We start from the raw sequence: 24,142 nt of genomic DNA, 5'->3' as shown, positions 1-24,142 counted from the left end.
TGCAGTCAAGTTGGCAACCAAGAATAACCATCGCAAGTCTATCCCTTGTCAACCTGACACACAATCATGTCTTCTAATGACATGATTAATTCCCAATTGTAAGCAATAACCAGGTCATAATAATGCCTAAACATGATGTAACTACCCCATGTATAATTTCAAATGAATTTATGTATTTAACCAGGTTATAATTACCCTGATATGATATAACTATCCCTCATGCAACCACAATGCATTATAAATTTAGGATATGAGGCAACATTCCTTGAGGGACATTCTTTTACTCAAACTTAAATATAATAACTACTGATATTTGATGTTACACTGCATAGAAAAGAAATCAAGGAAAGAAAACAAATATCTGCACCAACCCATTCTTAGCAAAATATGGCAGAAATACTGACAACAGTTACACTGCTCATTTCTGTGACTGGTCACGTAGTATTTATAGTTACCACCCTCTACTACCCAGTCTATATCTTCTTCACCCTTAGCAACAATCTCAACTGGTCTTGGCTCCTTTCCTGGAGGAGCGACCCATGCCTTCCTTCCTGGTGGGTCTGTGCCCTTTGTCACCTTGCCTGGATTAGGCTGAAGAGATATCTGTGGAAGGCACAGGATGATAGCACCAAGAGAAACTCCAAAGGATCTCTTCCACGCCAGACATAATCTTTCTTACCTCCCATCCAGTTTCCCCATGGTGATCTGAATCAATCACCCCTCCTAACACTGTTATTCCTTTCTTAGCCTGTTGGCTTATGGACATTAGAAACCCAATGTAGCCATGGGGAAGTCTGACTTTTCAGTTTCAATGTTTGTGTGGCTCCCCAACTCTGGAACCATAACTTCTAGGCCAGCAGAACTTAAGATTTTGGGAACAGGAAGCAAAAATTGTTCTTAATGGTCACTAAGGGTGATAGAAGGTGGAACTGTTTTCTTTACCACCCCTTGATTTCTGAACCCAGGTGTGTGGATCCTGGGTATGGGAGAAACTGTATCATATATCAGATGCTGATTCAAAGCATATACTGCCTTCTAAAGAACCCTACTCTATGTTTCTGCCCTTGCAGCCAAGGCTGCTGCCACCCAGTTGGCACTATTATTACTTGTAACCATGTCTTCAAACAGCCTTTCCATTTTTCTGTTAGACCAGCTGCTTCAAGATGGTGGGGGACGTGGTAAGACCAGTGGATTCCATGATCGTGGGCCCACTGCCACACTTCTCAGGCTGTGAGCTGAGTTTCAGAAGCACTACTGTAGAATATCGTGATGGTGGATACGTCCACAGTTGGCAGTTTGTGCAGAAGCGTTGTGTTCAGAAAAGGCAAATCCATAACCAGACAGATTAGTGTCTTTAAACTTTGATCGAGGGAAGTGTATGTTGATTCTGTATCAAGCGGAACAGGAGAGCCAGGCCCAGTAGCCAGATGGAAACAAGGATGCAGATCCACTGGAAATACAACTTTACCATGTTCAGCTCTGTGCCTAGTGCTACTAGGAGTCAGAAGTGACTGTGCCGTGGGTAGGAGCTGTGCTGCACCTAAGCACTCTGCAGAGGTCTCTTTGGTTTCTCTGGAGAAACTCATTGTCTGGGATCACCACTCTCCCTTAGCATAGGAGGTGAGCATGGAGATGGCCCCATTACTCAACACAGCAAAACACCACTGAGACGAGGCTTGCAAGACCAGTAGTAATGGCCAAGGGATGGCTCTTTGGAATTGAGTCTTAAAGATAGACTTACCAGCAACCAGTGCCAAGATCTGAATGGAAAGAAATAAAAAATTAAAAATTAAATGTCTGAGCTAGTGGGCGAGTGGTATGAAAGATAAACTAGGCAGGAGGAATTATAGTTCCCACAAAGGACTTATCCATGGGGAATAAAGACTTATCCACTGGAGAAGTGGAGAATCTTGGATCTTAGTAACAGAGCAGAATCTAACAAAGGAGAATTATATACCCCCCCCCAAAGTGCATCAACTCAGGCTGCTTCTGAACTGTTCAGGCATATGCCCTGGAAATAGAAGGGCAAAGTGATTCTAACATGCACTGCCAGCCTGGGCCCCAGGCCTTGGTGCCAGGGTACTGATCTCCATCCCCACGCTCACTGTGTGCTCTTGCCTTCCAGCTCGCTCCAAGAGCCTGGTAATGGGGGAGCAGAGCCGGAGCCCAGGGAGGCCCCTGGTCCCCCACAAGCTGGGCCCTGTACTCAAGGCCGGCTGGCTGAGAAAGCAGAGGAGCATCATGAAGAACTGGCAGCAGCGATGGTTTGTGCTACGTGGGGATCAGCTCTTCTACTACAAAGACAAAGATGAAAGCAAGCCCCAGGTGAGGCATGAAGGCTCTGGGTCCCATGGGTGTTATGCTGGGATAATAAGGGAGGGTTAGTTCAGTGTGTGAGTGGAAGGAAGACCAGTATTCAAACCTGGTCCTTAACTCCATGCCTGTTCCCATATCCCAGCTTGTTTTTCATAACACACCCCCCAACCTCAGAAATGAAATGCTTCCTTTTAACATTGGTAGAGTTCATCCCTGCCTGGCTTAGAAACAGTACCTCCCATGTCCAGCTCAGCGCTCTACTTCCACTAAGGCACATGTGCACACATCCCACTCCCACTATCCAAGAAATGGCTTCCAGACCAATCTAACCTCACACTGAAGTCGGAATCAATGTGACGTCTGAAATCTCTGCCTCAGATGGGGGTGTTCCCTGTGCTACTGGGGTCCTCCCTATCTTGAGGCATGCTCAAAATGTTTGCCCTTCCATCAAATCATGACTCAGCTCACTCGGAGCAACTAGTGGCTTCATCTGCCGTGTGTGGCCTCAACATAAGACAGACCATGTAGATACCAAAACAGCACTCTGTAGAGCACCTTCCAAGAGATTAAAATCAGGGCAATTCTAATCCCTGTGAAAGGTAAAGCCAGAACTCCACCATGACCTCTGCGCCTGTGCAAAGAACATCTATTGATCAGCAGTATTTATGATTATATCTACACTGGACATGTGCACTTTTTCTTTTCTTTTGTCATCAACCACTAGAGAGAATTGCACAATAACTACTTACATTTAGATTGCACCAGGTATTATAAGCAACCTGTGGATGATTTCAAATTTATGGAAGGGTATACAAAAGTTTCATGTGAATCAATGTGGCATTTTACATCAGGACTTTTGTTTTTATAGAGAGTTCTGGAGCTAACCCTGTAGTTAGTGTGGGATAGCCACTATACTTCTTGAGGAAGGGTGCAGATGGATGGTAGAAACCATGTCCCTATCAGTGCTCTAAGTTGGGAAGGACACTCAGACTTCTCCATTCAAAGTCTGGTCAAGAGCCTCAGTAGGACAGGAGACTGCGCGTCTCAGTGGTGCCCACAGCCTCAGAAAGACACTGATTTGTGCGAGCAAGATGTGGACCTGGGGGCAGGAGTGTGTCAAGTTCAAAGTAAGAAGATGACTCTTCACTCCTGTATGAAGTCTTCTGAGAATGTGAGAACTGTCGCTTGGTTTGTTTGTGTCTTTTCCACGTCCCCAACATGGAAATAGGGATGAGGGCAGGTTTCATGTCACAGTCAGTGGTAACAGAAGGAGTCCTCTCCTAGTTAATGACTTGGTGCCTGCACTTCAAGCACTCTTGTGGTTACCTCCATCTATGGAGAGCAATTCTGCTTTCTGTTCTATAGTGGTTATATGACCTTGCCTTTCCAAAATATATTTGCACCCATAATGAAAAAGGGTTACTTCACTGTGAATGAGCATAACCCACTGAACTATATACTTTAATAATGGCTACTATGGTACACTTTGCGTCAAGCCAGTTTTGTAATAAAGATAAATGTACAAACAAATAGAACTACTTTAGGAGGGTGGCCACATAGATAACAGCACAAGTGGAAACTGGGTAGGACAAAACTCATGAGCATGGACCAAACTTCAGTTAATAGGGTGAAGACAGTTCCAGTGCAAATTTTGAAATCCTGGTCTTCTTCAGCTTTATAAACAAGAAAGACAAGTCCTGAGTTCGGTGAAGCAGATGAGGACTCCGCAGTCTGCGGATCCGAAATAGATCTGTTTCCACCTAGCACGCTAACCATACAACTTGGGTCAGCCACTTTATTCTTTTTCAACCTGGGATTTACTTACAAAATGGGGCAATACTTCCTACATGACAAGGATGGGCTTAGGATTAAATTACACAACAGCTCTATAAGGGAAGGTCTGTCTCAGCTCAGTGAATACTTAAACCTGAACCTGTCTGTCCATGACCCTGCTTTCGCCTTCTTTCCTTCCAGCCACACTAATCCCTCTAGGGACACGGCATAGGACCGTTTTCCTTCTGGTGGCCTTGACCCTTATACCAGCCCAGGCCAAACCAGGTCCTTTGTCTCCAGAGAGAATGGCATGCCTGTGAAAGAAACCACTTTACTCGGACAGGCCCCAGCCTCTCCTCAAAGCTGCTCTTGTGACTCTCTGGGTCTGATGACACTCCTGACCACCATTCCATAACAAACTCTGCTCTGCTATACAGGTTTTCAGTCTCAGAGCCACACTATTAGTCCAATGTGACATTTAGCTGCTCTAGTGTGATCTCAAACTGCTGTCATGATCAACCCACAGACCTCTACTTAATTTCATGAAGTGCATGTAATAGACTAATTCTCAGTATCTGGTTCCTGGAACACATGCTCTGTTCACTGTTCGTAGTGACAGCACGGCCTGGCAGTCAGTACCCCTCGGCAGACAGCCTGTACCAGCTATTATAATTGTCAGAAAAGGGCACATCCAACTGTCTGTGATGTTCCCCAGAGCTCAGGAGTCATGATAAGCATCAGTCATAGCCCATGTCTTTGCTCTCTCTTAAAGCCTTAATCTCTCCTCCTTTGCCCTTCTCAGGTTCGGGGGCCCAGCCACAGACAGCACAAATGGGAGGCAAGTGGCTTGCCTGGGCTCAGACAAAAAAGCCAGACAGAGGTGCTTCCCAGAGCCTGATATTGGCTCGAATCCCTCCAGCCTTCCCCAGAACATACTCCGGAGGCTGTCTAGCAGGCAGACTCTCCAGCTTGTCCAGAGGAGGAGTCTAGGGTTTTATTACTATTCTTTGGAGGGTGTAATTTCCTTCTCCTTGACTGTTTTCTCATGGTCTGAAGCTTCCTCCCCTGCTTTGATGAACAGCTCCACCTGTTTCCATTAGGTGGTGTCTTAGTGAGGGTGTTACTGCTGTGAGCAGACACCACGACCAACAACTCTTATAAGGACAACCTTTAATTGGGGCTGTCTTACAAGTTCAGAGGTTCAGTCCATCATCATCAAGGCAGGAGAATGGCAGAATCCAGGCAGGCATGGCACTGGGGGAGCTGAGAGTTCTACATCTTGTTCCAAAGGCAAACAGGAGACTCCTCAGACAGCTAGTAGAAGTGTCTCAAAGCTCACCTCCGCAATGACACACTTCCTCTAACAAGGCCATACCTCCTAAAAGTACCACTTCCTGGCCCAAACATATTCAAACCACTGCACTTGAGTATTTACTTTAGTTATCTAAGGCCTTGAACTGTGAGATTCTTGGCTCTGAGGAGACATAAGTATCATCTCCAAGACATAAGAAAAGCAGTATCACGAGAGAGGGGGTCCAAAGCAAGCCAGAGGACTGCAAGAGTAGATGCTGACATTTCACACTTGTAATAAGAACAAGCTAGATTTATCTGCCTCGTAAATGCCAGGAAGTTCAGTGAAATTGGGCTTTAAAATGAGAAGAATAAACAAGCAAAAGAATGGAAAAAATATAACAAGTTACTTTGAACAACAACAACAACAAAAGCAGACTGGGCATTTAAAAACCCCAGGCTCTGTGGTGAGAAGGCATACTTCAAAAGTCCTTCCTAGCAATAAAAGATATAGTCAAATCCAACCTTCTAGGTGAGGGCAACAGATTTAGAAAATCTAATTGGGCTGTTTCAACTCTCTAAGAAGTTACAGATATGTCTGGTCAGAGTGGAGAGGAGGGAGACTGGCCAGAAGCAGCTGAGATGTCTGACTGACCCGGATTCCAGGCAGGGCTGAGGGCTGCCCAGGAGCCTATGGCTTGCAGAACAGACCAGTCCTAACAGGCTGGAACTGTCAGCGCTGGATATGGAGGAAGAGGAGCAAGACCAAGAACTTCACAAGCTATCAGAGGATTGGGGTGGCAGCTCAGTCCGGTGCTGTGACAGGAGCCTGGGGTCAATGCCCAGCACCACCATGAAAAGCAGCACGTACCTGTGACCCAGGGGCTTGCTAGGCCCACAGTCCAGCTGCCGTGAGGGCTAGCCCCAGGTTCAGTGAAAGACTCTTTCTCAAAGACTTTGGTGAATAATGATTGAGGAAGATCCTCTGGACCTGAGCATACACTTACACACATGGACACATGCACATACACATGTGCACATATCCGTAAGCATGTTCACATACATGTATAAAACACATACCCATTAGACCTCCTCAGTGGCACTTATGTGTAAGATTTTACACACACACACATATGTATATGTACATATATATGTATATGTCTATATAAAATATCCTGCCCCTGGAAAAGGGGGTAGGCATAGCATCACTTCAGACTAAGGATGCAGCTATAAGCAAGAGCACTGTGTCCCCCCCACTTCAGAATTCACTTCACATTTAGCTTCTAGGCCCTTCAGTTAGGAGCAGCCTTTTCCCTGGTCAGAGAGGAAAATGAAGAATTTTCAGGGCTTGCTAGGGCCATTGCCCTGATGGAACACATCAGTCTTCGAGTACTCAGTACCTTAGAGGTAAAGGACTAGATGGCAAATGCAGCACAGACAAGAACGGGAAGGAGAGGGAGAAGGAGGAAGGGGAGGAAGAGAAGGAGAAACAGGAGGAGCAGGGGGACTGGAGTACAGAAGGAGGTATCAGGAATAGAAACAGAAAATAACAGAGCAAGAAACCCCATATTTAAAATTCTTTGCCAGGCCTGAAATCCTAGCTACTCTGGAGGGTAAGGCCAGACTACCCATCGCAGGTTCAAGTCCAGCACTGGCAATTTAGTGAGCTCCCTTTTCAAACTTATAAAAGAAAAATTATGTCTGGGCAGCATGCACCGGGCCCTGAGTTCACTGCTAACACATCACAGTAACAGTCTTTTCCATCCTCTGGGAGAGACTGTATAAACGTGGAAGGCACAGAGGACAAAGCCTCCCGTAAGAAGTCAGAAACAAGGCTTCCAACTGGAGACATCCAGGAATGGGGGGGCGGGGAGAACAGAAGCATGACAGACAGCCCCTGTCTGCGCAGATGCTCTAGAAAGGGACAGAAGGAAAACAGACGGAGTCCTCGGAGAAACACTAGATAAGCTTCTTTGTGCATGCGCGCACTTGGGATCAGCTGATGCGGTGACAGGGGCACGCAGGAGGCAGGTAAAGGGGTGAGGGGACTAGAAGAACAGTCTCAGTGTGCTTGGGATCCTGCAGATAATGCCTGAAGCTTTACACTAAGACACAGTACTATAATCGTGGCATTTGGAAAAATAACGACAACCCCATTAAAGAGACAGTTGAACGTGCTGGTTCTGACAGTGGCGAGAAAGGAGTGGGTCTTGTGGCATTGTAGAGAACAGTTATTTCTTGAACAACTTTGCTCTTTGAAGTCAGTTAAATAAAACCACAGTAATTAATATGGATTTTGAGGATATAAGTAAGCCATATCAAAGCCACCAGGTAAGGCTTGGTTGGGATAAATTTGGGGATGACCTGTGAGGATAAGACCAACTGAGATTTCTGTGTATTGTTTTGATTTCTCACAGCAGACTGTATTCACAGACGTCCACCTCTTTAATGGTTCTTAACTTAACCAAGAGAGAAAACAATGAAATCAAAAGAAAGAATGGAACAGAGCCACAGATCTTGAGTGTTCTTCAGATAATCAGAAAAGGGGCAAGCAAGCCACCGGGGTGAACAAGGACCAGTGAGTCCCATGATGGCCTCTAAAGAGCAGGGCTTGACCTGAGAACATCGTGTCAGAAATAGACTATGAACTGTGTGTGTGTGTGTGTGTGTATGCGCGCCTACACCTGCCTCAGGGAGGAGCCTAGAGGACAAAATGTGATGCTAGTCTCACAAGAACAGAAGCAGCCGCTGTAGCCAGACGTTGGATGTGGCCCAACCTGGGTGCTAGAATCCAGAGCTGGGCCTTCATTCTGTCTCAGTGTTGGAGGGATCTGCCATGGTTGAGGGCCTCGCACACAGCCATCGAGGAAGCCATTCTCCAGTGCACAAGTAGGAGCTGGAGGGCACAGATGGGAGGGAAGGGATGGGAAGTCCTGCTTGGCCTAGAGAAAGGGCCTGGAAACAGCAGGGCAAAGAGGAGATGAGGAGTGTGGCGTCCGAGGGACACTAGAATGTTCAGACACCTCAGGCTCTGGCTGCCACAGTCGAAAAAGCACTTTCAGGCAGATTGAATTTCTGTTTCACCTTTTTTTGTTTATTTTGTTTTCTTTCCTCTTTTCCAGGATAGTTAAGTGTTAGGAGGATAAGCAGCAAGGAGTGGTAAAAAAATGATTTAAAGTTTAATTTAATTTAGCATAAATGCTGGGGTTGACAAGATGGCTGAGAAAGAGGCTATGGTGGAAGTGAGCGTTAATATAATCAGAAATCTTCCAGGAAACCAATACAACAGAAAGTACCAATATGGAACATTAGTTCCACAACAAACAAATAAGGAATTCATTTTGTGTTGGCTAACTGCTCCTAGGCATGGGGCCTGCCCTGGAGTGTGGTTGATATTCCCAATGATACTCTCTTGGAGAAAATTGTTTGTTTTCTTTCCTAGCAGGTATCAATTGCAAATAGCTTCTTTTCCTGTGTTCACTTCCTCCTTTCAGAGTTGGAACCTCATGTGGCTTGAACTTTTTCAGATTCTGTGTGGTCTCTGTGGTACATACTCGTTTTAAAAGACACAGGAAAAATGTTATCTTAATTTCATAATATCGAGTATATATTATGCATAGTAAGCTAAGTACATTGTTTGATTGGAATTTAAAGAAATATTTACCAGAAGGTGAGGAGGAAACCTTGTGTGGGGGGTTGGGTAGGTCAACCAGTCCCATAGCTTGAAGTCATAGGAATGTCTCTCACTTTCTGGGACCATCTAGCAAACTTTTTGACTCCAAACAAAGAGGTGGTGTTGGGAGCCCTTCCCTTCCATCTCACCTCAGAGAAGAGAGCATCTCACATTAAGATGAGGCAAGCTGGGGCCTGACATCTTGCCTATGGTGATGTGTGCTCCAGGAACATGTAAAGGCCAGTACAATCTCAGTGAGAACAGCCAAAGGCGTCCATCAGGAACCAGGGAGGATGCTGTTTGCTCGCTGTACTTAGCTAGCTTTCTTAAGCAGCTCAGGGCCAACTGCCTTGGATCAAATCAGTTAACAATCAGGACAACCCCCTTATACATGCTCATGGGGCTATCTGATCTAGGCAGTTTTTTTCAACTAAAAGTCTCCTGTAACATGACTTCAGGCTGTGTCACCTTGACAGTTAAAGTTGACCAGGACACTTGCCATGGTCACCTGGTGTCTGAACTTCAGCAACTCATTTATTTGGAGTTGGAGAAATAGTTCCACAGTTCAGAGTGCTCACTGCTCTTCCAGAGGATCTGAGTTTGGCACCCAGCACCCACGTCAAGTGGTTTACAATCGCCTATAATTTTAGCTCCAAGGGATCCCATGCTCTCTAATGGCCTCTGTGTGGACACACATTTGGCTTACCACACACACACACACACACACACACACACACACACACACACACACACACACACACACACACACACACAGTATCCCCCATAGCATGAATTTGAACACGTGTTGTCTCTGTTTGGAAGGGTTTTTAATTATCACAAGGTAGATCTTTGCCATGGTATGTCGTTGGCAGTCGGATTTGAGGTTTTAAGTCTCACCTGACTTCCTGCTTCCCACCTATGCTTCCTGTGTGTGGATGGAAACCGTCATCAGCTACCCTCCAGCTCTAGCTACCATACCATGCCCTCCTCACTGTGGTAGACTCTCTATCCCCCTGTAACCATAAGCCAAAATAAATTTTTTCCTCCTTAAGTGAATTAGACCCAATGAAGCATTAGCAAATCACCCAACAGAGAGGGGTCCATGAAAAGCAGGTGCCCCCAACCTTCCCTCTGCCATGTTGGTCAGTTTGATGGAGAACAGTGAAAGCCAAGCTTTCTGGCTGTGGACCAGCAAGCTCACTCCTCAGCTGTGCTCTGTCCACTTAGTCTGATTTCCCCAGCCCCATTCTCTGCAGTATTCAAAGCTGACCACCTGCTCTCTTCCTTTCCCTGGACACATATCCTGCTCCCTGAGACAAGTTGATGGTATGTCCCCTCTTCTTGGGTACGTGCTGGGCTTGGGACTAGTTGACCATTAGAATGTCCTAAAAGTGATGCTGAATGAATTCCAGTCCCCACCTCTGAGAAGCCAAGCTGTACACATGTCTGGGCAGGTCAGGGTAGGACAGGGACACTGTGTAGGGAGAGAGCTCCCAGGGATGAGTAAAGCCTTGAACTTTCTGTCCTAGGCAGCTACCAGCTGTGTGCAGCTGTGTGAGTGACCCTAGACCACACCCTGTGCAGCAGAACTGTTCCCCGAGCCCTGCCCAAACCTCATAATTCATTCTTCTCAAGCCACTAAGTTTTGGGGAGCTTTGCTGTACAGCAGGAATAACCACAGCAGCTTAGAAAGAACTATGCCAACTTTCCAAGACCTGCAAGATGTGCAGATCCACTTCTAGCCAGCTGAGGAAACTGACACCACATAGAACAAATAAGAAAGGGCTAGGGCCACAACTAAACAAATCCTGTGATTCTAGAGCCGACTCTTTCAGTCACTGTCCTGGCATGCAGCTACGATGCTATGGAACACCAGACATGGGTAATGAATTTGCAGAACTTCGAGGGCGAGCTCTGGCAGCTGGCATTGAGGAGCTGGATTCGTAGAAAATTGTTAAGTTAAAATGGAAAAGCCTAGCTTTGGTTTGAAACGGATGTTCGATCCCACAAAATGGAGTGATCTAATTAAAAATAGCTAAAAACATATGCCGAGAGTAGGGGCACATTCCTGTAATCTCAGTGCTTGGGAAACTGAAGTTGGAAGATCATGAATTTAAGGCCAGTCTGAGCTACATAGTAGGTTCTGCATATGTAAGTGTATAGGTATAAACACACATATATACAGATATATACTTTTATATAATATATAAATATATATTATAATCTATAAATATTATAAACATATAATAATATAGATTATATAAGTATGCAAGTAACTATATTATATAAAATAATATATATATATTCAGGGACTAGAGTGATATTTCAATGGTTAAGAATGCTTGCTGCTATAGCAAAAGTCTGGAGTTTCGTTCCTAGCACTCATATTGGGCAGCAACGGCTGCTTGTATTTTCAATTGCAGGGTGTCAGACAACCTCTTCTCACCTCTGAGGGCGCTTGCACACATGGGATATACGCTCACATACCCATACACATTTTTAAAAAGTCAAGTGATGAAGAATGAAGGGTTTTAATTACCTGTAGGCTCAGTGAAAACTAATAGTGAGATATGTTTCCGGGGAAAGAAATCTAAGGAGACTCTTGAGTCCTGTTAGAAATTACACGTAAATCATGACAGGGGAGGGGAAGCTGAGCTCAGCCATGCTCAGATCTGGTCTATCTGGAGAAAGATAGTCCCCTCGAACACTGCATTTTCAGTATGGCAGGAGGATGGATCCGCGAAGATGAGTAGTGCGATCTCCTATAGGTCAGGAAAACAACAACAACAATATATCAACTAAGGCAAGGAATATAAGGCATTCAGCCTCATTTAAAAAAAAAAAAAAAAAAAGAGCCACCTTGCCCTTCACAGTCACCTTGTTCCTATGGGGTGGCAGATTGGAGCAGGTGATCCCTGGTCCCCGGGGCTGATAACGTAGCTTGGAGTGGGGGTTAAACAGAGGTGGTATCTAAAGGCCTTTCTGGCTCTCAAAGTCAAAGGTGAGAGGGGACCACTTAAGGCACAGAAATGAAATCCTGGACTCACCTAAACCAGAGGGGTTTTCCAAAGCCACATGCTGTATGAGTCAAAACTCAGGCCAGAGGAGAAGAAGCTGCTGAGCTCTGGGCTCTGTCCAGAGTGGGCACTTTCCCAGAATTCCAATTGTTGGTGCCCATCATGTTCTTCAGCTGCCATCTTACACAGAGCATCTGAGACCTTGGGTTCATGCCAGGCCTGATGAACACAGATGACAGTGGATGCCATAGGGACCTTGGAGCTGGCAGCTGCCGGAAGTCGTATTTGGCAGGTGAACTTGTTCATATTTCCTCCTCCCTCCTGCCGTGTCCACCCACAGCGGATGAACAAGTTAGCAATGTCCTCCCAAGCAAAACAGTCCTACCGCAGACCCACACCAACGTGGGGGGTTAGCTATGCTCAGAAAGAGCACAGTGGAGCTTGAAGGAGAGGCATGAAAGCATCCGTAGCAGCTCTCCTGCCTTTCAGGACACCTCAGCAGTGGCAGAGACACAGAATTGACCTTGAGTTAGTTGGATGCTGATAGGTATCTGCTAACAGGGATGAGGAAAATTCAATTGGACATCGTCTCTTGCTTAAAACGCCCTTGGAGACAACTTCAAGTGTCTCTTTTGTGAAAAATGACTAGACTCTTATAAAAAGGGACATTATCAATTATTTAGCTCTAGATCTGAGAATTCGTGCTCTCTTTATGGGATTCGTGTATTTTTGCAGCTATTTGAGGACCATAAATCCTTCTAAGACAGATATCAAAAGCTGAGTTCTGGTCAAACAAGTTAAATCAAAAAGCTCTATTTACTAAATTCAACATGGCAACTCCTACAGCTTACTTCTAAACAATTTTAATTGGAACAATTTTCCCTGCTTGTATCATGTTAAGGAAAGTCATGAACGAAATTGCCTTAAAACTTGTCTTATAACCTTCCTGAAGAGGCAACAGTGGGACTAGCTGGTAACATATTAATTATAATTATACAATTAAAATAATTATAATTACTATATTAATAATTATATGAGAATATTCTGCCACTCCCCTGGGGAAAGAAAATGGCCACTACTCAACCATTTCATCTAAAACTGACCTTAAAGCAGTGTTCAAGGCCAGCCTGGGCTACATCACAAGAGCATCTCAAACAAAACCAACCCCAGCTTTCACATCTCCTCCAGAGTCCCTGATCATTGGTTTTTGAAGTGAGCTCCTCTCAGTCTACTAATTGAATTTAGCACAGAGCTTCCAGTCCTTGAATGCCTCCCTCTTACAACAGATCAATTCTTTGGCTTTAAGGTGAACCCAGTTAATTTACGGTAATAGCTGGAAGGCCGTCTGGTAAATCATGAGCTTTGTCAATTACTGGGCAGAAAAATGGATTGAATGGCATTGAAGCAGCAGGAGAGTATATCTTGTTCGTTGTTTAGCTGGGCATAACTTACTTTGCATTGGTGTCCAGCCATTCTAGCTCCTTAATGCGTTGGTAGATTACTGAACTATAGTTTATCAGCATAATGTAAGAGATTGATGATGGCTTCTGGTGAGCTCAGGCCGGCCCTTGGCTGCCAAGAAACAAATACATTTCCTAAAGAGACTGCAGTATTTGCAAAAGTTAGAGAAGAGGTCTGTCTGCCCTAGCAAAAGATAGCAGGTACTCTCCAAACTCAGCAAGTCAGGATGCTATAGCTGGGCAGGTCAATGTTCAAGTATTTATACTGTGTGACTCCTATTGGCCTGTCTATTGATAATGCCTCACCTCCCAGCAACACCGTATACCCCAGAGCATCTGCATTGCTGTCAGGCTTTTCAAAAATACTGTGGGATCAAAGCTATGTCCAGCCAAGGGAGGATCCCACTCACTTCCGGGGGGAGGGAGTGCATCCCACTTAACTGAGACCCTAAAGTATATTCTCAGCAGAAACAAATTTTTTAATAAATATGTTCCAGCACTTATCAGACTCTGGATGAAAACCATAAATGTGCCATCCAGACAGCCCATATAACCCAACAGGATTGCCCTCAAAGCAATCTGCTCCTTATAGAGTAAATTGGATACTTCCTGTCACTGAAACAAAATATCAGCCATCAATGACTTAAGAGAGAAAGGATTTACTTGGGTTCATAACTTGAGAGTCCCATCTGGGATCCTTAGCTCTGTTGCTTCAGGGCCCATAGTGAGGGAGAATATTGTGACAGGTACAGTCGCTATGTGACAGAGGCTACTTACCACACGGCAAGCAGGGAGGAGAGGGGAAGGGGCTAGAATTAAGGGCCTTCTGAGGCTCACCCCATGACCTTGTTTCAGCGAGGCCCACTAAGCTGTTTACCACTTCCCAAAATGAAGTCACTATCTGGAGGCCAAGTGTTTAACACCTAAGCCTTTTGTGGGGGACACTTCATATCTACATCATGATGCATAGTGGGAGGGAAGCAACTGGGAAATGTGTTGCAGCCCATAAAGTATGGTGAGAACCGTGGAATGAAAGAGCAGGCCTGTGGTCTAGTGTTATCCGTGTGAGTAATGGGAAGACTATGTCCCCGTGTGCACCTGACTCATGGTGGGGGACAAAGGCAAAACAGCACTACCATGGGCTCTCAGCTCTGGTCCCAAACCCAACATGCTGGTCCTGAAGAACTTGGTGTAGAGTATGGGAACAGATAATAACTCTGATGTCCAGCTGAGATCTACATCAGAGAAAATTCTGGAAATGTATAGATGGCCAGTAAAGAGCCTCTCAGTTTCAGAGGAGCCCAGAGTGGATATCTGAGCATGCTGGTTATCTCTGAACTCCGCTGCCTTAGCTGTGATGTTGCCACCATGGAAAGAAGAAGAAGGGACTAGGCTTAGCTCAGGTTCTCCCCCAACCCCCCCACGTACCTCCCCTCGAAGCACTTCCACCTTATCCAGTGACTCCAGAAGAAAGCTGAGCCATTTTCATGCCTCTAAGACCTCCCACTGCCCTGACTAGGCACCTCACAGGCTGGCTGATGGTTGAGGGGATAGGAATTGTGTTTTCAGGTCTGTCTGTGACTAACCTGTCTGCTGAATAGTACAGTCGCCTCCCCACCTAACAGCTCCATGCACCCCAGGGCATCAGTGTGACAATAGGTCAGAAAGACATCGGCTCGCCTTGGACCTATGTTAGCTCTTACCAGACTTTTTTTTTCAGTTTTCCAGTACAAAATGGCAGGCAGGGGATACTCCAGATCATTGAAGATGAAGCCCAGAGTCCACATCCTGTGCCATATCCTGCAGACTACCAGAACCAGACATAGGTCCATTGGTTTTTGTCCCCATTAGTGTACTTCAAATAGATAGACCAGCCTACAGTTACTTTTTAACTTCCCAATATCCAGAAGAGTAAAGTAATTATCAGTAGAGCTGTCCCCCTTACCATAGAGGATACATTCTAAGACCCACATGAGTGCCTCAAACTATAGATAGTCTAATACCCACAAGCCCCAGGCTTTTTCATATAAATATGTGTACACAGTTGGGGTCCTGAGTTGTATAAGAAAGCAGACTGGGAAAGCCAAAGCCATGAACAAGCCAGTAAGCAGTGGTCTTCCATGGCCTCTGCTTCAGTTCCTAATTCCAGGTTCCTGCCCAGAGCTCTAGCCCTGAGCTCCTTCAATGGCAGATTGATCTGGAAGTGTAAGAGAAATAAGTCTTTTGCTCCCCAAGTTGCTAATGGTCATGGTGTCATGGTCATGATTTAAACAAACAAAAAAACCCTAAGTCAGACAGGGGTAAACAGCATGGGTATGCTAAAAGAAAAGATTGTTCACGTGCTGTGTGGCACAGAACAGGAAAACCTGAGATTCCATCAAACTATTAAATTTAAAAGTACACAGTTGTGTCTGGAGAGATGACTCAGTGGTTAAGAGCACTGATTGCCCTTCCAGAGGTTCTGAGTTCAATTTTTAGCAACCACCTGGTGGCTCACAACCATCTGTCATGGGATCTGATGCCCTCTTCTGGTGTGTCTGATGCTATCAACAGTGTACTCACATAAATAAAATAAATCTCAAAAAAAAAAAAAAAAAAGCACACAGTTTAAAATATTTATTTCTGGGATGTTCCACTTCCTATTTTCAGACTATGGTGGCCAAATGTGACTGAAACTGTAAAATATAAAATGCAGTGGGGGGGGGGGGGGAGAAGCTTTACCAATATGTAAATACAGTTCTTAATAATGCTACTGTTTATAATTGTGTGTGTGTGTGTGTGTGTGTGTGTGTGGTGTGTATACGTAAGTAGTTCAAGACAAAAATTAATATTTATTTTCTCAAAATAGTATCTCATTAGTTAAAATAACCAACACTAACCTCCTCTGACATCATTTGATAAACATACCAAAAGTTTACCTTTCTATGGAGTGGCATCTGCTGCGGCTGATGCTTTGGCTTCAGCTGTCCCTATGGCCTCCCAGGTTGACCTAGCAGGGAAGGAAGAGAGGGAAAGAGAGAATGTTTGAACGGGCCAGACCTGTTAGTGTTGTCATGGATACCTCCCAGGTCCACCAGCAGCAGGTGTCCCTATGATCAGACCTCTCGTAACAGTAGTAGGTTGAGACTTGATGGCACTAGAACCTTCTTCAAACCTATTATTCAATAGCACACCCTTTTGCCTCTCCACCTCCTGCTGGAGCGGGATAAACACTAGAGTTTAAGAAATCCATGGGTTGGCATTATCCTCCACTAACTACATAGCCTTGGACACCATTCAGCATCTTAACTCAGACTGCCACTAAGGCAAGCCACTAGAACTTAGGAGCTCTGGCTCCATACAGACTCTTCCAAACATGGAACAGCATCTTACCTCACTGACATGGCAATAGGCATTAAAATGCCCTCGTGGTGACAGGCTGAGGGAGGAGGGGGAAATCCCAGGTTGACCATTAATACAGCAACGTCATCCACAGCCAGCAGAATGCCCCCATTTGTGAGGAATTCCCTAGGGTGACTCGGTTTGGGGAGTCTAGCTTAGAGTTCAGTCTTGTCACATGACTAATTGCAGAACAAGCCGGGACCTTCCCACCTTGGAAAAGGCACCTCTTAAGGCTTTGGGAGAGACTGTTAGCTTTGAGATCTAAGTGTCCTTTAGGGCTCTGCCAGTGCCACGTGTGTAGACTCTCCTGCCATTCTCAGATGGAGTTTTCAATGGTTCACAGCTAGGCTGGGTGGCCCAGGAAGTGACCAGCTGGGAATTATAACGTGTGGGGAACCCAAAACCCTATGTCCACTGAACAGTCTGTTCTCAGGACCCTGATCCTAAGGCACACCCCAACCCAGCTCTGAGATTTTCTAGAAAAAAAGGGAAGAAGCCCCAAGACATAGTAGGAAACAATGTTCCCCGGGCCAGTCTTGGTGTGCCATTTAAGAGAATACCTGGAGTCAATGTTGGAGTCTGGGCTGCCAGGACAGAGTCTTAGCAAAGACAGATAACGGAGTCACCCCCACTCCTCAGAGAGGTGAGCGCCTCACCCAAGCACTCATTTGTCTCTGCCCTTGACCTCATCTTTCTGGGGCTCTGCATTCCAGAGGGCCATGGCTCCTGGCCATAGACCTGGCAGATAAGGAGAAAGAGGAGGCTGCTTCCCTTCTTGGCAATGAGATTCCTTTGGGTTTGTATTGTTTATGTCAAGTTCAGAGAGCTCTGGTTCCTGGCTAGGTGTCAGATGGCTAAAACTTTCAAAGATGGATCTGAGGCCCTGTCAGAATTACACTAGATAAGGAGTCTGAGAGGCTGCTCTTTAAAACCTGCCAGCCTCTGCCTGTGGAGACTTACTTCACTTTCTTCAGAGCAACTTCAGAAGCACTTTCTTCACACAGTCAAGGTGAAAAATGAAGACTTCCCAGAAAGCCTCCCTGTGCTTAAGTTTGAGCTGAATTAGAATTGCAAAGACTTCAACAGTAAGGCAAACCCCAGGATCCAGATAGGTTGAGGAGCTGCTGCCATCCTAGGCCCTGAAGAGGATCTTAAACTCTAAAGAAGGTCTCTGTCCTTAGCGTCTCAGACTCCTCAAATCTGTGTCTTTAGTTCATGACACATGAAGTATCGTAATGGGGGAGATCCACATGAATGTTTTCAGGTCTAAAGTTCAGAAAACCAGACCTGAGCCTATGGGGCCATTTGCCTAAGTCCCATGTAAGGTATAATACTATACTATTGCAAACCTCATAATAGTTTTCTTTTCTAAAAATTATTTTTGTTATTTTATGTGTGGGTGTGTTTTGCCTCCATATGTTTTGCCTACATACAATGTACTACATGTGTACATTGCCTAAGGAGGCCAGAAGAGGAGGTTAGACCCCATAGAACTGTAATTACAGGTGGTTGTGGGCGCTAGGGATCAACCTTCATCCTCTGGAAGAGCAGCCAGTGCTCCACACCTTCCCACTAGTAGTCCTTGAGTGTGTGTGTGTGTGTGTGTGTGTGTGTGTGTGTGTGTGTGTGTGTGTTCGGCATCCTACAGCATTTGCTCCTGAGCAGACTGGCCCATGTGACTGACTAATCACAACACTCTAGATGCTGGACCCAGAACTGTCCAAGAGCTAGCTCATGAAATCCTTAAAACACCCCCACATTACTGAGTTGGAAACTGAAACTGTATTTGACATGAGTATCAACTGAAGGCCCAATGTGACCCCAACAATACTGCATTTTCTTGAGAGGTCCTGGGAACCTGAACAGTCCAGATCCATCCCAGGCCCTCAGAGTACCCCATCCCATCAAATATTCAGAGGTATCTAGAGAGAGATTTCACTAAACGTTCTATGGACAAGCAAATGCTAGGCAAACTTTGTCCCGAAGTGTAATATCAGTAAGCAGTGAGCCAGTACTGAGATCTGACTTCTGTGAGGATAAAACCTTGGAGGCTTCTGTGAGTCCCATCTTAGATGCCATCCTCATTTACCTTCCACAAGTGTTACGTCTTGAGTATGAAACAGTTGGCTAGAGACAGGCAAGCAGAACTCTATCACTGTGCAGACTCTGGTCAAAGGATGTGAAGGGGAATTACCACTTGTTTTCAGCCTGATGAGAGCTGAGAGGCCTCCACACTAGATGTGCACAGAAGAGGCTATCACTCTCTGCTTAGAAGTGATGGATAGACATTCCAGACTGCAGACAGGATGCTCCTGACACATAAAGGGAGACATGCAGTGAGTGGGTGATCGAAGACACATGCCAACAGCCCATTACTCAGGCCTGAACAGCACTTCACAAATTATCTAACTGCCTTCTTTTGAACTTTGGTATTATTTAAATGTTCTTATCTGGACGCAAACATTACAGGGTAGGAGATAAAAAGCATCTCTTCACTCCCTCTCAAGGTATGAGAATTCCATATCCTTCCTGAATATAGTTGAACTTCCATATTCGAAGGCTGTACATTCACCTGACTGGGTTAAAAACATTGGAGAAGGCAGATGATTATGTCTGTATGAACATGCAGAGTCCTTCGTCTTTCTTGGTTTTCATTCTCCAAACAATATTATACGACAATTGTTTATATGGTATTTCTACTATGTTAGGTTTTATGGGGGATCCGGAGACAGTTTAGTACGTACAGGAAGACAGACATCTGTCTTATAAATCCTAAAATGTGAACAACCATTTACACTGTGTCTGTGGGACTCAAACTCCTTTCTTTAAGAGCAACTGATCCCCACTCAGGAAGGCTCCATATTTTAGTCACTTCCCAGAAGCCCACACTTCATGGTGCTGATGTTTGGGGTACTAGCTTCCAACATATAAATTTTCGGCCAACTCAACATACAGACCATTAGACATATTTATAATGCTATAAATTTCTTCTCTCTTTTTTTTCAAGTCAAGTTTTCTCTGTGTAACAGCCCTGGCTATCCTAGAACTCACTCTGTAGACCAGGCTAACCTTGAACTCAGAGATCTTCCTGCCTCTACCTCCCAAGTCCTGAAATTAAAGGTGTGCACCACCACTGCCTGGTGCTATGAATTTCTTGTCAATACCCTTTGCCTATGTTTTTATTGAGTTATCTTTTAATAAAGTTTACTTATGCCAACATATCAAAATGCTTTTATTTCAGTTGATAGCATATAAAATTATTATTGAGATTGTTTACATTCTTTATACCATTTTTAAAATCTGCACTTCAATTTACAAATAATTTTTTAAAAATCAAAACAGTTAGTTTGAGAAATAAGGATGTGACTCAGTAGTAGACTTGCCCAGTACACTCAGGGCAGAGTGTAATCCCCCAGTACTGCAAGAAATAAAAAAAAAAAAAAAAAAAAAAAAAAAAAAAAACAGAGAGAGAGAGAGAAAGAGAGAGAGAGAGAGAGAGAGAGAGAGAGAGAGAGAGAGAGAGAGAGAGAGAGAGGTAGACAGAATGAAAGGAAGGAAGGAAAACAGAAAGAAAGAGACAGAAAAACTTAAAGGAAAGAAAGAAGAAAGACAGACAAACAAACAGAAAGAAAGAAAGAAAGAAAGAAAGAAAGAAAGAAAGAAAGAAAGAAAGAACGAACTACAGAAAGGAAGGAAGGAAGGAAGAACCAGCTGAGCTGCTGTTAGATTTTGAAAGATGTATATGTGAAGTAGAATCACAGACCAATGGTCCAAATAGACTCTATTTGGCAGAAGGATACCTCCCCTCAAAGATGTCCCTGTCATAATCACTTGAACAAGTTGCAGTCCATGAAGGGGAGGGGTTAAGGTTGGAGATGCATCGCTGCTGTTACATGGGAGGAGTTGTATACAAAGCACAGACTTCACATGGAGACCGAAGAGGTGCCCTCATGTATAGCTTGCCTTGTATTCTGCCGAGGTAAGTTCTCGTGAAACTGGCCTCGCAATTCAAGCAGGATGAAAGCCAGCAAGCCCCAGAGATGCCCCTGTCTCAGTCTTGCCTCAGAGCTAGTGTTAAAGACATTAGGGGATGGGGGAAGCCTGTCTTGTCACTTGTCATGTGGGTGCTGGGATCCAAACTCTGGTACTCATGATTGTGGGAAAAGCACTCCAAATAGCTGAACAATCTCCAGCCCCATTTTAAAAAATGCACATATTATTTAATAAAAAGTGTGCGTGTGTGTGTGTGTGTGTGTGTATGTGTGTGTAGGGGGGCACATGTGGTTGAAAGTGGTCAACTTTACATGGATTCTTGGGGGGTGCGCACACACAATATTCAGACATATTCATGCAATCAAAATGAAATAAATCAATAAATCTTTTGTATTGCAAAACACAGTATATTCACAAACATGCACAAATTGTATTAAATAGTTCAAACAAAAAAATACAGCTGTCCTCAACTACTTTTATAAATAATTCCACAAAGAGGACAGAAAGAAAGCAAGGCCTGAAACATAATAGGCATCTCTACACATCCTTTGTTTCTGATTTGAATTCTACCCAAAAAAGTTTTTTATAAGACCAAACTGTTAGACTGTACACAGGGCAGGTGGCTCAACAGGACACTGAAACAGGTTCCTGGGGACTTAAGAGTTTATTAGAAGAGTCATAAATTCTATAGACAAGCAAACTGAGAGGAACTCGGGAGGCAGAGGCAGGAGGATCTCTGTGAGTTTGAGGCTGGCGAGGTTTACAGAGAAAGCCACACAGAGAATTCCAGTCTCAGAAAAAAAAAAGAGTTGTTCAAAACTGTACTGGTCTATTTTTGAACTGTCTGTTCTGCTTAGTTGATTTATTTGATGTCAGTATCTTATTGATCATTGTATGGAAGTCTCATTTCAGTTTTAGATCTCCGATTTTGCTAGTATGTCTCAAAGTTGTCTACCTGTTCTAGGTCAGTCTGTAGGATCTTCTAAGTATCTAAGTACCCCTTTTTGTAAAATGATCTTTTCTCTGGGTTCCTTTTTTTAAGCTAACTATGTTTTCCTCTGAAGAGCTGAATTATAGTCAATCCCCTGTGCTGTTTGCTCACACACTACTTTGTGTCTCAGGACTCTGGGTCTGGTGTGTAGCTTCTATAAAGTGAGCCAGCTCTAAACACATCCATGGCCTCCTTCAGGTTTTCAGTCTCTGTATTTTCACTGCCTCCTTAAACAGCCTCTTAACTGCTCAACCAACCTGCCTCCAAACTTCTGCCCTACTGAAGCCATTTGAGAAACTAATGCTATGGTTTTAGGCACTAAGTTTTGGGTGTGTTGGGTTACAATAGATAACCAATAGGCATAGAATCTGGTATAGCAGACTTTCAGGATTTCAAACAAACCCTAAGGGTCACACTGCACCCCAGGTGCCCCATTGTGAGGAAACATGATAAGAAGTGAAGTTAGTCACTAAACCCTCCCCTTTTTTCTCTCCTTTATAGTCCATACTCAAGTGGCACCGTTTGTGGAAAGCCTGTGGGAACACAGCAAGAGCACAGAAACTTTAAGACCCTTCCTCCTTTCCCTGGGTCTGAATTTACCTTGAGCATTAGGTCTTGGGAGGTTTGCTCTGGAGTTTCCACTTAATATGTCCTACAGATAATGGATTTAGAGAGAGGGATTCAGACAGGGTCTCTCTATTATTCCTGACTGTCCTGGAACTTGCTACATAGACTGGGCTGGCCTTGAACTAACATTTACCTGCCTCTACTTACCAAATACTAGGAATAAAGGCTTGTATCACTATGCCCAGCTAAACGGTGGATTTTTAAATAAGCATTTTCATTCGCTGCTGTCGATGAAATGTACTCCCACCCCAAAAGTCCCTGTTGGGCTTGTCCTACCTACTACTCTGTGTGCAGTTTCTCTGTTCTCTGTGTGCAGTTTCTAGAATTGGTCAGGCATTCTGGGTACTCTGGTGAGATGAGCAAAGTCAGCTACAGCCTTTAGGGGTGAGCTCAGACGTGCAGGCTGAGAAAACCTCCCAACAGCCAATGCCCATGATAAATTCAGACCCAGGGAAAGGATGGAGGACCTTAGAGCTTGTGTGCTCTCTTTGTGTGCCCACAAGGCTTTCAACAAGTGGCCACGCCAGTGCAGACTATGAGTCCAAGTATCCAGGCCTTTGCCCCACACTATTTTAAGAAGGCCAGCTAGCCCTTGCTAATTCTCCCTTAGGATGCTACCCCCTGGAATATACCAAAAACCTTATTGTTTGATAGAAAAGGATACTTATTGTTCCTGTGACTTGTATGTCCAGGGCACAGAATTTCAACCAAAGCCCATCTCTCTAAAGTAGATCAAAACCCACTGCCATGCCACAGTGGGCCAGAGAGTTATTCTATAGGGAAGCAAATTTAGATAAGAGCTAAACTCATAGGAAAGGTACCCATTCTTGACTACTCTGGACCAACACATCTCAATGTATATTCCTGAGGCCACCGACATCAGAAAATGAAGCAGACATACAAATCTGGACACTTTCTCCAGAACTGTGGAGCAGTTAAATGGCTGCAGTGAAAGCAAAGGTGAGAATTCATCTCTCATCTGCCTCCCTTCTCAACTGGCTCCACTGACCGTACCCTGTGCTCTGAGGCGACCGCATGAGGCAAATGCTAGAATGAGTCTCTTCCCAACTCCACATTCAGTGACATCATGAAATTGGCCATGTGTACTACAGAGGATGGCAAAGTGTAAACTGGGCTCTTTGTCTTCGAGATTGTCAAACTACACAAGCCCAGAACACTGTGTTCCGACAAGCTCTGTGGCAGCTCGAGAGGCGAAGTCAAGGTTGTTCTAGGAATGTTTCTTTGTTAGACTCCTTACAGATATGTTCACTACCACGTTAACACACACCACACTACCTAACAGGAGAGAAGACTTCTTGGGACCACCACACTCTGCCCCACCCCATTACCCTCTGATCAAAGCTTCAATCCTGACCTTGGGAAGGTTGGGGGTGCAGTATTGGGTGAAGCCACCCACAGGTTGGTGTCAAGGTCCCTTGCAATGGTGGGGCCACACAGGGATTCACTGGAGTTCAGAGGGATTGTGGATCTCAAAGTCCCCACCTGGCTCTCCCACAGCAGCTTCTTGGAAGCAAGCTGAGCTGGTAGGAAGCCGTTGTCACAAAGGGGAGCAGGAAGGGAAGTGACAACTCAAATCCTAGCTTGCCCTCAATAGCAGCCG

General features: G+C 44.8%; 1 protein-coding gene across 6 annotated transcripts in view; it reads left to right on the top strand.

The window, feature by feature from the left end:
• ARHGAP22 (Rho GTPase activating protein 22) overlaps positions 1–24,142 on the top strand; it is a gene marked incomplete at its 5' end in the record, with an annotated part of 130,007 nt that overhangs the window by 38,253 nt on the left and 67,612 nt on the right. For all 6 annotated transcript variants that reach the window (XM_080926126.1, XM_080926125.1, XM_080926123.1 and 3 more), the window contains one exon: positions 2,126–2,325. In XM_080926126.1, coding sequence (XP_080782252.1) covers positions 2,126–2,325 — 200 coding nt within the window. The remainder of the gene's footprint in view (positions 1–2,125; positions 2,326–24,142) is intronic.

This window comes from Micromys minutus (genome assembly GCF_963924665.1).
Source record: "Micromys minutus genome assembly, chromosome: 12".
NCBI lineage: Eukaryota > Metazoa > Chordata > Mammalia > Rodentia > Muridae > Micromys > Micromys minutus.
This window is presented reverse-complemented; position numbering and strand designations above follow the sequence as displayed.